Genomic DNA, 14,424 nt, shown 5'->3' on the forward strand with positions numbered 1-14,424 from the left:
CATAGAGGGCACTCAAAACAGCACTGATGAATGCTGAATAAAATAAAAACAGTATTAGATAGGCAGTCTTATCATTTTAATATCATGAACTGCTAGTATGTTCAAGAACTCAATTCATTCAGCTACATGGAGGTGCATTTTGAAAACAGCTCACCTTAACAACCCCACGAGTTATCACATATAATTCTTTTCCTGAGGTTTTATCTCCCCTATGGATGAGGGAATCAGTTGCTAACCACTGCCTCTAAAATTTTTGCAAGATGAAGTTTTCCTTTCCTATATAAATATCATAGAACTTATGTGCCAACAAAGATTTGCTTTGTGTTTAAGTTTTCTTACATTTAAACACTGAACTTTTAATTTTTTTTTCATGGCAGTCAATCATCACAGTGAATGGGTACAGTGCAACATAATTATTCACACACAGTCAATGAGAGCTGGCATGCTTTCATAGAAGCAAAGAAACAGATGGTAAAGAGAGACAAACAGGGATCGGTAAAAGTCACTTGGAATAAGTACCATTGTAGCATGGGAAGAAAGAACCAAAAACAAAATAAATGGTATCTGACGAAACTATAGCAGAACAAATATCAAACTTGAGAGGACCTGGGGAGAAAGAAAGCAGTTCGTCCGTGCACACTTTGGAAAGCACCCATAGGATCTATGTTCCATTCCCAGCACAGTCCCCATTTAGTTAATTCTTCACACTAAATGAAGCAGAGCTGAAATTAGGTCATCTCCTCTGGGTGGCAACACTTACCACAAATGTTCTTTAGACGTCCTGTTTGGGTTTGGTTTTAAATGCACTTAACACATTACTTGAAATTTTGTACGCTGCAAATACTTTCAAAGCTCAAAGGGAAAGAAAGAAATCTGCAAGGGTGAAAACAAGAAATGTTTTTACCTATTTTGGTGAAAGTCTACTGGAGCCCAGAGTACATGACAAGAACTTTGAAGTCCATCACGGCCAGCTCTCCCAATCTCTTGGTAATAGGACTCCATTTCCTTAGGAGCACCATAATGAATGACCTTGCGAATGTCAGCTTTATTAATGCCCATGCCAAAAGCTATGGTAGCCACGACACACTGAGAATAAATAACAACACAGTTTGACAAATATGTAGCATAACCAAAATGCTACATCTTTATCTTTTCATAAGAGTAATTAATTAGTTCATTAACTAAAGTCCCTGGCATGAAACTGAATTTCATATCATTTCAAACAATCACTTACAGGTTAAAAGATCATCTACACAATTTACAAATCAAGGATTGGTAACCATAAAACAGGATTTCTAATTCCTCACTTAACTAGCAAATAAAGTGGTCTCTTTGAACACCTATGAGTACAAGATATAAAATAGGCTCTTAAAATACTTAACTATATTAAAGGAGACTTTGTTATCATTAAGTTTCAAGAATCCTTACCTGATTGCACATTATCTTAATATTTTTTAGCATTATTCTAAGATGGAAGGAAAACTTCTCATTAAATATGGTAAAATGAAACATGAATTTATCTTTGCATCTTTAAAAAGATAAAATTAGTAGATATCTAATATGTATGAGCATACTGAAATAAGATTTACATGATTAGGGGAAATTCTAGGGAAGAATTAGTAAGAAGAACACAAAAAAAAAATCCCCAAAATTTTGAAGTATTAATAATAAAAGAAGATGTACAAGAAAAATAAATGTATACTACATGGCTTAGAAATAAAAGCATTTGCAGAGAATTATGTAAATATACTACATAATTATTTAAATTTATATTTATATAATATTTAAATAAATATATATACATATATATAACCAAATTATGTTAATGTTGGGAGGAAAGGGGGTTAGAAATACATAAACGGAGTGAGAAGGGTAGGAAGGGGTGTGAAAGGAAGTTAAACTTTCATTCCTCATAATAGGAAGTCAGTGGACAATGCCTAAATCTAATAAATAAAAACTAAGTAGTAACAGTAAAAGCAATCATTGCAAGATCCAGTAGTAAACACCAAAAGATTAAGCTAAGAGATGAGAGTAGGAAACCAGAAGTGGGGAAGGAAGGAGGGGGAGGGGCTACTGTTCTCATTGTTAGCACTGTAGAACCAGCTGGTTCTTTAAACTATATAAACAATATAAACTAAAATGTTATTTTAAAAAAGGTAGTAAGATGGACCAAGAATGGAGGGAAGGAAGGAAGGAAGAAATAAAGAAGGAAAGAAGGAAGGAAATGAACAGATTAAAGGAAATATAAGAAAGATGAAAGAAAAATAAAGACAGGAATAGAAATTTATTAAGAAAAAGATTTGAGGGGTGCCTGGCTGGCTCAGTCAGTGGAGCATGAGATACTCTATCTCAAGGTTGTGAGTTCAAGCCCCCATGTTGGGTGTAGAGATTATAAAAATAAAATCTTTAAAAAATAAATAAAGAAAAAGCTCTCAGTGAAAAGATTGGGCCATTTTGTTACATTTGAGACTGAATAACTAACATAATTTTAAGGATTTTTTTAACGTACTTCTGATTTAATTTTTTCAGCTTTATTAGGATATGATTAATATATGCCATTATGTAAGATGCATAATGTGATAATTTTATATACATACATATACAACGTGGAATGACTACCACAATAAAGTTACTTACCACATCCATTACCTCACATAGTTACTATTTGCATGTGTGTGTGTATGTGTGGTGAGAACTCTTGAAGATCTAATTTTCATCATATGGTACTGTTGTTGCTGTTTTTAAGTTATTATTTTTAAGTAAGCTCTACACCCAACAGAGGGCTCGAGCCCACAATCCTGAGATCAAGAACTAGATGTTTCAGGTACCTGGGTGGTTCATTCTATTAAGCGTCTGACTCGATTTCAGCTCAGGTCATGATCTAATGGTTTGTGGATTCTAGCCCTCTTTGGGGCTCCACACCAACAGTGCAGAGGCTGCTTGGGGTTCTCTCCTTCTCTGCCTTTCCCCTGCTCACTCTCCCTCTCTTTTTCTCAAAATAAAGAACTAAAACTTAAAAAAAAAAAAAACCACATACTCTACTGACTGAGCCAACCGGGTGCCCCTTTATGATACTGTTTTTAGATGAGATCACCCTATGCTAGACATGATTTTCAAAATATTACAAATTCTCAGGTGAAAATAAAGATATTTTATCAAATGATTTATACACAGCCTCATCCCAGAAAGAAAAGGAATTTGAGCCACGTTTGAAAAGCAAATACAATACAAAAGGACATGAAACTAAAAATCAGGACTAAGAATAGGAATGAATGGTCACAAAGTAAAAATGCAAATCTGCATACGAATGTGGTTAGATTTGGTTAAGAATAATAGGAAAGAAAAACATTTTTCCTAAAATTATAAAACAGAAAATACTAGGATTCTAAGCATCAATCAATCTAAGGCATTAAGAGCTAGGGCGCTGAGGTGGGGTGGTCAGCTGTAATTATATTAGGCCCACCTCGAAGTATAAATCTACTTCAGAAAGACAGGGGAGTGAACATCCAGAATTCTGTACATGTATGCATTCAGTAGGCACTCAATGAATATTCAATGGCAGGTAATCAATTCCAAGAGCACCAGACTACTCTATAGAGATGAGGAAATATATTTTCATCATCTTGTGAAGGTGTTTGAGAACTCTCAGTGCAAATGTGAAGCTTCTGAATTATTTATTAGAAGAGTTGCTATATACAACAGAACCCCTGATGTCAGCTTAGGGTGACACCATCAATATTAATTTATTAATTTTCATAATGTGGATAAAACTTTTTGACGTCCTACCATAGAGAGGGTATATATATTGGCACATACATACACAGACCTTTCTAGATATTAGGTATAATTAGTGATCACTGTGAGGTTTTTAAAGCCATATTTCAAAGCATTAATGTTTTAGTGAAGCTGTGCATTGTGAAGAAGACCAAAGCATCCAACAAAATCTTCCATCACAGCCTAACAGATAAAGTTTGCAATCTCTCATATCTGTAAAAGATGTTCTACCTAAATGACTAATAATAAGCCAAGATGAAAGAAATCATTGATTAGCAAATGGCTCAAACATCAACTGTTAGTATTCAGTAAGCAGCAGCCAGTACATTTTATTGGATAACTTTCTAACTCCTGAGAAACAGAATAAAAGTATAAACATCTAAGAATTTAGGGAACTCTAGTCTAAATAGTTGTGATAGTTGTTCCATCTTTGGAAAGAAGAGGAAGAAAGAGAATAGGTGCTTTTAGGCAGGTGCGTGTTACAGCCTGACAATGCACAGTGAGCTTTACAGACAGCACCTATGAACCATACTTGAGGTAGGTTGTTTGAAGACCTACAGAGTTGGACAGAGTGGAAATGGAAGACCTACTGAGCAGAAAATGCAAAGGAGAAGTTCGTCTCTTAATTTGAGAGGAGGGCTAGTCCAGAGGCTTACAGTGATGTGATGTTGATGGTGTGAAGCTGTTGATTTAAACCTACCAATGTGGTTTCAAACTTTCTGCATAACACCCACTAAATGAGGCTTCCAATCACTACAGGAAGCTCAGCTGGAGCCCTTCACAGTGACTTAACTGATAGCCTTTCTTTATTCAGTTTTTCCTCCTTCAAATCAATCCTGTTCAGGACTGCTAATGTAATGTTTCTAGAATACTATAATCTTGCTCAAAAACACACAGTTGTCTTCATGATGGCTTTCAAGCTCCATTTTGAGGAGCTCTGAGGATAACAGAACACCCACATGGGCTGTCTTGGGAGACGGGAAGACTCTTGGAACCCTTTCTCTCTCACATCAACCTCAACATGAATTATTCTACTTTAACTTGTTTTACCTATTAAAAAATGAATTTAAAAATTACATGAAAATTTAAATAAAAAAATTCTAAGGCTCAAGTAGTCTACGGACACATCACATCAATCCCAGCCTGCCTCTCCGCTGGTTTTAAGGCCACCCATAACCTGGCCATCCAATCCATTAAACTGTTTTCCTGTGACCTTCTAACAGCTCCTTGCTGCCTTTTCATCTATGCCTTCTACCATTCCTCCTCCGCACTCCCTTTCCCTCCAACCGTTTCAAACTACTCTTAATTTCCTGAACCCAGTAAGGCACTCTCATACCATAGTGTCTTTACACATGCTAGTCCCTTTTCCTGGAATTCCATAACCAATTCCCTTTCCCTCATCACTTACTGGCCTAGCATACTTAATAAACTTCCATTGACTCCTTTAGACTCTATACTCAAATAGCTTCTTCCTGGATGGACCACTCCCCACAGTACAAGCTACCTTAACAGCTAGGCTTCCCTCCTCTGTGAACCTAAGCTCTATGTGCAGACTCCTATTTACACTAGTCTGCAATAGCTTGTTCACATTTCTGTCTTCCACATTATATACTAATTCCCTTTATGAGAGAGACTTCTTTATACTCAACACAATGTATTCAATAAAGATACGGCAAATATTAGACACGTATCTGTTTCCATGGGAGAGCAGAGAGTAATGACGACGGATCTTCACACCTGAATTTCATCTCTTATGAACCTGTGATGAACCTCTCTCCTTGCACTAACACCCATGCCTGCATGGTATGTTCCACAGGCTAACTTCACTTTCCTAAGTTCAGCTGTAACTTCTTCTGTCATTCTTCTGGAAGGACAATAGATGATAGTTGGACCTTCAAATTCCCAGGTGGAACTAAAACAAAACAAAACAAAGCAAAACAAAAAACAAAAAACAAAAGAACAAACATAAATATATAGGCTTCAGTTTGAGTTTCCAAAACAAGTTTGAATTTTACCTTATTGAATTTCCCCCTTTCTTTTTAAAATTTTAATGTAATTCCATTTTAATTTAATTTTTAAAATTTTAATTTACTTAGTAAAACACTACAAAAGAGAAAGCATATAGAAAACAAGGATATGTTTAACTACATAAAAATGAAGAAAGTCAAATGTGAAAATAAATTATACTAAATCCCAAAGACTTTTGACTCACTTTTTTTGTTTAAAGTTAAAACAAGAGACAAGTTTAAGCAAAAGCCTTGATAAAAACTTACCAACTACTGGAAATGCAATTTCCATACTTTTAGAAATGCAAAACACTAGATGAACAATTAGTCTCCATTTACATGAGAAAGTGAATATTTACATAGGAGAATGGATACAATTTATATTGCATTATTCCTATTCTCATGATCAAAAAATTTGAGTTTCTACATATGTTTACTAAGAAAGTAGTAACTTCCTTATAATATTAAAGATCATTTTTATAGTTCAAAGAAGTATTTACTAGTAATCTTGAGACAATGACTGTTATAGAAAACATATGTTCAAAAGTCTGTTTTAGAAAACTGTGCTTTTTTTTTTAAGGTCTTTTATTTATTTGGGGGGTAGGGGGGCAGAGCCAGAGGACAGACAAAGAGCTCCAAGCAGCCTCCACACGGTCAGCATGGAGCCCCATGCGGCTCGAACCCATGAACAGTGAGATCATGACCTGAGCCAAAATCAAGAGTTGGACGCTTAACCAACTGAGCCTCCCAAGTGTCCTGAAAACTGTGCTAATTGATTAAAAATCCAAACATTTATTTCTCAATACAGTCATTTACATAAATACATTCATTTATGCTGACTTCATCAATATAAAAAGAATGTACTATTTTATATTTGGGAAGAGTTGTTTTATTTATTTATTTTGAGAGAGACAGAGACGGCACCAGCAGAGGAGGGGCAGAGACAGAGGGAGAGAGACAGAATCCAAAGCAGGTGTTGCCAGCACAGAACCAGATGTGGAGACCGAACTCTTGAAAACTATGAGATCATGACCTGAACTAAAACCAAGAGTCAGAGGCTTAACCAGCTGAGCCACCCTGGAACCCCTGTTTATTTATTTTTCAATGCATTCACACTTTGATACAATTCTAACTTTAGGAATTTATTTTACAAATATATTTACACATTTGCCAAAAGACACACAGACACAAATATTCACAGAACTATAACTGTGAAAAAATCATCTAAATGTTCATCATTATGTACATTCATACTATGCAATTAACTAAGCAAACAATAAAAAATCATGTGCATCTAAATCCTTTAAGGACTATGACAAAAGTCACTGAATACTTAAACAGAGCAAAAAAACTGGTAATAAATTTGACCTCCAAGAGTTTTACTGAATACTCAAAACAATTTTTGATAGTGACCAAATGGGCTTCCCTAAAACTTCCCAGCAGATAAATTAGGTATTTAAAAGACCTTTCTCAGGGCATCTGGGTGGCTAAGTCATTTAAGCATCCTACTCTTGATTCCCGCCCAGGTCATGATCTCATGGTTCATGGGTTTGAGCCTCACATCAGGTTCTGCACTGACAGTATAGAGTCTGCTTTGCATTCTCTCTCCCATTCTCTCTCTGCTTGGGGTTCTCTCTCTCTCTCCTTCTCTCTCTCTGCCCTTCCCCTGCTCATTCACACATGCGCTCTCTCTGAGAAAATAAATAAATAAACATTAAAAAAAAACAAACATACACACACATTTCCCAAAGAAGAAAAATTTGTTCACCAAAATGAATATTTACACATTAGGGCCCCAATTTTTTTATTTTTAAAATTTATCAGTTTTACATTTAAGTTAATTAACATATAGGGCAATAATGATTTCAGGAGTAGAATCCAGTGATTCATCACCTACATATAACATCCAGTGCTCATCCCAACAAATGCCCTCCTTGTTTTAAAACAATACATTATACAGAAAGGTAGCAAAGACATTTTTTTATTAAGAATGATAAAAGTTTCAATTTATTGGGGAACCTGGGTGACTCAGTCAGTTAACTGTACAACTTGGGCTCAGGTCATGATCTCACAGTTCATGGGTTTGAGCCTCGTGTCAGGCTCTGTGCTGACAGTTTGGAGCCTGGAGCCTGTTTTGGATTTTGTGTCTCCCTCTCTCTCGGTCCCTCCCCTACTTGCACTCTATCTCTGTCTCTCTCTCAAAAATAAATATTAAAAAAATTTTTTTAACATTTCAATTTATTGAAGATATGAAAATCCTAAATGTGTCCATACCAAGTAATGGTGCTTTAACACATATGAAACAAAAATCAACAGAAGTAAATAAGGGGAGAAGGACATATCTGTAATAATTGGAGATTTTAACACATATCTGAGAAAAGACACTTTAAATCAAAGGAGAACATTGCCTAAAAAATGGAAATTCTCTATTCCTACTGAACAGGACAGTCAGAGAACAGAAGGGTATATATAAAGTTCAATGCTCAAACATTGAGAGTGATGATAAATGAGGAATGGGATGGGAAGATTTCTACTTATGCACATCTGTAGTGTTCACATTCATATTAAAACTGTATATCACTTTATACATTTTAAAAAAAGGTAAAAAAATAAACAAATATTTGAACTTAACAGAGCAGAAAAATCAAAGGAGTAAAACTTTCTACTACAGAAAGATTCATTACTGGGCTGCCTGGGCGGCTCAGTCAGCTAAGCCTCTGACTTTTTAGTTTGGCTCCGGTCATGATCTTGGACTCATGGTTGTGAGACCAAGAGTCTCACTTGGGGACTGGGTATGCAGCCTGCTTAAGAGTCTCTCTTTCGGTCTCCCTCTACCCCTCCCCCACTTGTATTCTTTCTCTCTCCCCCTGTCTCCCCCCCAAAAAAGGGTTTATTACTTCACCAAGTGGTTTGCTAAACATTATTTTCTCACAAGAATTTCCAGAAGGAAAAAAAAAATCTGTCTTCCTTAGATGAGAGACTTGTCTACCCAATTTCTTTTTTTTTAATTTTTTAACATTTATTTATTTTTGAGAGATAGACAGAGCCTGAGTGGGGTAGGGCAGAGAGAGGGGGAGACACAGAATCTGAAGCAGGCTCCAGGCTCTGAGCTGTCAGCACAGGGCCCAGTGTGGGACTCAAACCCACAAACCATGAGATCATGAGCTGAGCTGAAGTTGGACACTTAACCAACTGAGCAACCCAGGCACCCCATTGTCTACCCAATTTTAACATATTGTGATTATAGAAAACAAATAAAGTCAGGATTTAACACATGTTAGCTCAATGACTAGAAAAAATGGCAGAATTAAATAAAGGAAAGAACATGGAAATAAAAGGCAACACTCTGAAGTCTTAAGTACCCTCCATCTAATTATTGCTCATTAAAAGAAAAATTTCTATTTGCCTACGATCTACAGAAAGCATTCTGACTCTCAGGGGTTGGATGCTACCTTACTGTTCTTGGAGGATTGAAAATAGATGCAAAAATCTTTTTTGCTTTGCTCTCAGAAAAACCATTGTCACATTAAATACAAAAATCTTGGATGGTCTTGGATGTCAGGCTAAGGATTCTGGCCTTTAGTCCACAGGAAAGAGGGAGGCCCCAGAGCAGAATGCCAAGATCAGGGACGTGCTTTCGGATAGTGAATCTGAATACTGTGTATAGAACAAGTAAGGAGGAACCCTGGGTGTGGGGCGGGAGGCTGATAACAGTCTGGGCTAAGGGACCTCCACTGGCCGAATTAACATGGAAGATGGTGAGAAGAGAGCATTTACATAAGATATCAATCATAAAAGGACAATATAGTCCGAAAGATAAAATATCACATTGTCTCTCTCTCTCTCTCTCTCTCTCTCTCTCTCTCTCTCTCTCTCACACACACACACACACACACACACACACACACACACACAGGAAAACAGTTTTCAAAAAGAAGGTTATTAGGGGAAGGCCATTGAGATTGAGAATAATATGGATGGAAAAGGATCACAGATTAGGAGAATAGATAATGATCCCACTGTTAAAAGACTCTAGCCTAGAATAAGCAGCCTTCTTCAAGAGAATGTTTTCCCTCTAGAGCACAGGGGAAGTAAAGTAGTCACTTCAGAGAGATCTCTAGCACAGCCAGAATACTCAGAACATATTCGGTAGTTTCTTGTTTTATTTTTTTAATGTTTATTTATTTTGAGAGAAAGAGAGAGACAGAGAGAGAGCAAGCCAGGGAGGGGCAGAGAGAGGAGAGAGAATTCCAAAACAGGCTCCACATTGTCAGTGCAGAGCCCAATGTGGACCTCAATCTCATGAACCTGCAAGATCATGACCTATGCTGAAATCAAAAGTCAGATGTTTAATCAACGGAGCCACCAGGCGCCCCTCTTATTTTATTTTTTATTTATTTTTTAAAGATTTTATTTTTCAGTATTCTCTACACCTAATGTGGGGTTCGAACTCACAACCCCAAGATCAAGAACTGCATGATCTATTGAGAGAGCCAGAAAGGTGTCCCCATTACTTTCTTGTTTTAATCTAAATATAGTACAATCAAGCCAATAGCAAATTCTACATTAAAATTCAACCTAAAGGATCCCAGTAGTCCTTAAGGAAGAAACTAATGATGTTCTTTAAACTCTATTTGCCTAGATTTGTTTTGTGTTTATATTGGTAGGACAAACATTATTTTCAAGAATTCTGACTTAAAAACACATTTCGTAACATGACAGTTACAAGTTTTTCACCAACAAGACAGATCAGGGAAATAAGGCAAAGGAAAGCTTCCTAGCATACATATAAAACGTCTCTAAACAAAATAAGCAGGACAAAGTACTAGTGACAGTTTCTTCATCAGTAAAATAAAAATAATATGTAGCTTACTGAGCAGTTACAAGGATCACTTATACAAAGCACCTAGGATAGTCGTTGGCATATAATAAGAGCTCTAAAGTATTTATCAGTAAGATGACTTTTAAAATTCCCTAATACTCAGGGCACCTGGGTGGCTCAGTAGGTTGAGCGTCCAACTTTGGCTCAGGTCATGATCTCGAGGTTTGTGGGTTCAAGCCCCAAATAAGGCTCTGTGCTGACAGCTCTGAGACTGGAGCCTGCTTCGGATTCTCTGTGTGTGTGTGTGTGTATGTCTGCCCCTCCCCTGCTCGCTCGCTCACTCTCACTCTCTCTTTCTCAAAAATAAACATTAAAAAATTGTTTTTTAATAAATAAAATTCCCTAATACTCAATTAGTTAGAAAATTAGCAAACTAGATAAAATTAGGATAAAAGATTCAGTTGTTTCTGTTGTTTACTTGTCAATTATTAAGAGTGTAGGTGTGTCTGGTTGGTTCAGTCGGTAAAGCATGTGACTCTTGATCTCAGGGTCAAGGTCGTTGGTTCAAGCCCCACGTTGGGTGTAATGTTTAGTTAAAAAAAAAAAAATAAGAGCTTATTTCCTGTTCAAGCAAAAATGTGAAGTAGAAAATACCAGATGAATTAGTTTCTGCCTTCAGAAATAGGCTATTTTCTCAGTCACTATCTTGATTATATGACATCACACTTGACTGGAAACAAATTAAGTAGAATCTGAAATATGTTAAATATGCATTAGACGGAAATGGTAAAAAATAAACAAATAAAACAAATTTTCTAAAAAGAAGGAACTAGTTAACCAAAATTTATCAACCATGAAATCTTCACCTTGTCTTTTGGACAACAAATTGCTTTAGATCCTGAAGGATGTTTCCTGTTTTTCGTCCAACTTCTAAATACAAGTTTGGTCGATCAAAACCAGTACAGGTAATCTGAGGATTCTTCAGTTGTAAGCAATGGATGATGTCTTCCCGGATTAAAGAACTTGCAGTAGCAGTGACTGCAACAATTGGAACCTGAATGAAATAAAACTGATTTTTCAGAAAGGAGAGCACTCATTAATTCCCAACATTTCTACTACCTTCTTACAAAGAAACTGGAAAACAATTATAAGAGTAACAATGTTAAAAATGTAACTTTAAAATTACCTTTTCAAAGAAGAAAAAGAAAAGTTCCTACTTACTTGTTTCTCAGCCTTCATACATTTACTTTGTAAAAATCAGAAATCATTTGGGGTGCCTATGTGGCTCAGTTGGTTAAGCATCGGTCTCTTGACTTTGGATCAGGTCATGATCTCACCATTTATGAGATTGGCACTGACAGTGAGGAGCCTGCTTGGGATTCTCTCTCTCTGTCTCTCTCTCCCACTCCCTCTCTTTCTCCCTCTCCCTTCCCCTTCTCTCCTCCCCCACCTGTGTGCATGCATGCACTCTCTCAAAATAAACAAAAAAAAATCTTAAGGGGTACCTGAGTGACTCAGTCGGTTAAGCGGTTAAGCGTCTGACTTCAGCTTAGGGCATGATCTCACAGTTCACAAGTTCGAGCCCCAAATCAGGCTCTGTGCTAACAGCTCAGAGTCTAGAGCCTGCCTCGGATTCTGTGTCTCCTTCTCTCTCTGGCCCTCCCCTGACTGCTCGCTCTCTCTCTCTCTCTAATATACATAAACATTAAAAAAAATTTTTTTAATCTTAAAAAAAATCATAAATCATTTAAATAAAACACTAAACCCATAACATTTTTCAATACAATCTACCTATTTATTAGCTATCTAACTCTTCATTTATTATTTCTCAAATACTTATTACATTTATAATGGTGCTGATATAAACAAGGGATATGATATGCTGTATTTTTTATTAATCTGTAATTCACAATTCATAAACCCTTTCATTCACTGAAAATCTAACTATACAAAGCAGTAAATATTTGTCTCCTATTTTATATATTGGTTTACGGCTTCTCAGATCTAGAAACACAGCTCTTTTTTTTAAATTTTGTTTTTAATGTTTTTTATTTATTTGTGAGAGAGAGAGAGAGACAGCGTGAGCAGGGGAGGGTCAGAGAGAGAGGGAGAAACAGATTTTTTTTTTTTTTTAAATTTCTAGGAGAGAGAGAGAGAGAGAGAGAGACAGCATGAGCAGGGGAGGGTCAGAGAGAGAGGGAGACACAGACTCTGAAATAGGCTCCAGGCTCTGAGCTGGCAGTCAGCACAGAGCCCGACGTGGGGCTCGAACCCACGAACCGCGAGATCATGACCTAAGCGAAAGTCGAACGCTTAACCGACTAAGCCACCCAGGTGCCCCAGGAGATACAGAATCTAAAGCCGGCTCCAGGATCTGAGCTAGCTCGCAGAGCCTGACATGGGGCTCGAACCCACAAATTGTGAGATCATGACCTGAGCTGAAGGCAGACGCTTAACCAACTAAGCCACTCAGGTGCCCCTGGAAACACAGCTCTTAATGACCTGGATAACCTCTCTCCAGTTTACTAAGTTAATGATGTTTTCAGGATACCAAGAATAAGAGGGTTTGGTTTGTTTTTCTAAATAGTATGATATATGAGTGGACAGGCAATGCATTTCTGAAAATAAGAAGTTAAGCATGGAACAGGACACCTCGTGAAGAAATTAATAGAAAAGTCAGGCAAAAGCACAGCATGGTAGTGACAAATAACTGGTGTAGAGTCAGTTGCCTGAGTTCAAATCCTGCCTGTCACTAATTTGGTGGGAGATTTTGAGCTGTTTATTTCACTCTCTAAACTTTGGTTTCCTCATCTATAAAATGGCAACCATAACAGCAATCTCATAAAGTCACCGTGAAGACCAGACAACGACAGGACATGTAATGTGCGCCACGTAATACATGGTACACGGTAAGCACCCAAAAAGTTGCAGTCATTACTGACGTCATCACACCACCAGAAAGAGTTGTATATGAAAGCTCCAGAGCCACAGGCACTAATCCCAGATTTGCCACTGACTTCGGCAAGGGTTTCTCTTGGCCTCAGTTTTGTTTTTTGTTTTTAATATAATATGTAGTGGGCTCCGACTCTCTTCTAACTCAGATATTCCCATGTTGCCACTAGAAACGCCCTATGCCAGTGACCTGCTAAAGATGAAAAATCACCGTAAATGTACTCATTTGCCTCTAGTGCTCTAGAAAGTCAAAGTTAAGAATGCTGCTTCCACAACTAGAAAATAAGAGGAATATATTTTATGTTTTAATCTTTTTAATGTTTACTTATTTTTGAGAGAGAGAGCGAGCGAGCACGAGCAGGGGAGGAGACACAGAATCTGAAGCAGGCTCCAGGCTCTGCGCTGTCAGCCCAACGCAGGGCTCAAACCCATGAGATGTGAGATCATGACCTGAGCCGACATCGGACGCTCAGCTGACTGAGCCACCCAGGTGCCCGTGGAATATATTAAATTGTAAAAAACAATAGCTATTTCCTTTTACTTCAGAAATGAATATAATCATTTCTCTTAGAAGTCTGTGGTACCTTATGACATTTAAAATTTATAAATGAGAGTGACGCCTGGAAATAGCACACAGGCTGGTTATGAGACCAGGTGATCACACCTCCTGGTTTCCGGGGACACTCCGGTTTATGATGTCTTCACAGCATAAATATTAATAGCTTGGAATCTCTAACATGCCAAAGCAAACTGATTTGGGCAATAAATTACGGTGTCACTTAGTCATATCAAGTTCTTAATTCATGAAAACTCTTACTCTTCAAGTTGGAGACTTTAGCTTCTTTGACATAAGTACTGAGTTTTGTTAAA

General features: G+C 37.1%; 1 protein-coding gene across 5 annotated transcripts in view; it reads right to left on the minus strand.

The window, feature by feature from the left end:
- Positions 1 to 14,424, minus strand: part of WRN (WRN RecQ like helicase) — a 131,926-nt gene that overhangs the window by 48,250 nt on the left and 69,252 nt on the right. For all 5 annotated transcript variants that reach the window (XM_077760808.1, XM_077760800.1, XM_077760813.1 and 2 more), the window contains 3 exons: positions 11,469 to 11,656; positions 5,512 to 5,686; positions 905 to 1,086 (listed from right to left, as the gene is read on the minus strand). In XM_077760808.1, the coding sequence (XP_077616934.1) occupies positions 905 to 1,086; positions 5,512 to 5,686; positions 11,469 to 11,656 (545 nt within the window). The remainder of the gene's footprint in view (positions 1 to 904; positions 1,087 to 5,511; positions 5,687 to 11,468; positions 11,657 to 14,424) is intronic.

The sequence above is a fragment of the Crocuta crocuta genome, unplaced genomic scaffold, assembly GCF_008692635.1.
Source record: "Crocuta crocuta isolate KB4526 unplaced genomic scaffold, BGI_CrCroc_1.0 scaffold546, whole genome shotgun sequence".
Lineage (NCBI taxonomy): Eukaryota > Metazoa > Chordata > Mammalia > Carnivora > Hyaenidae > Crocuta > Crocuta crocuta.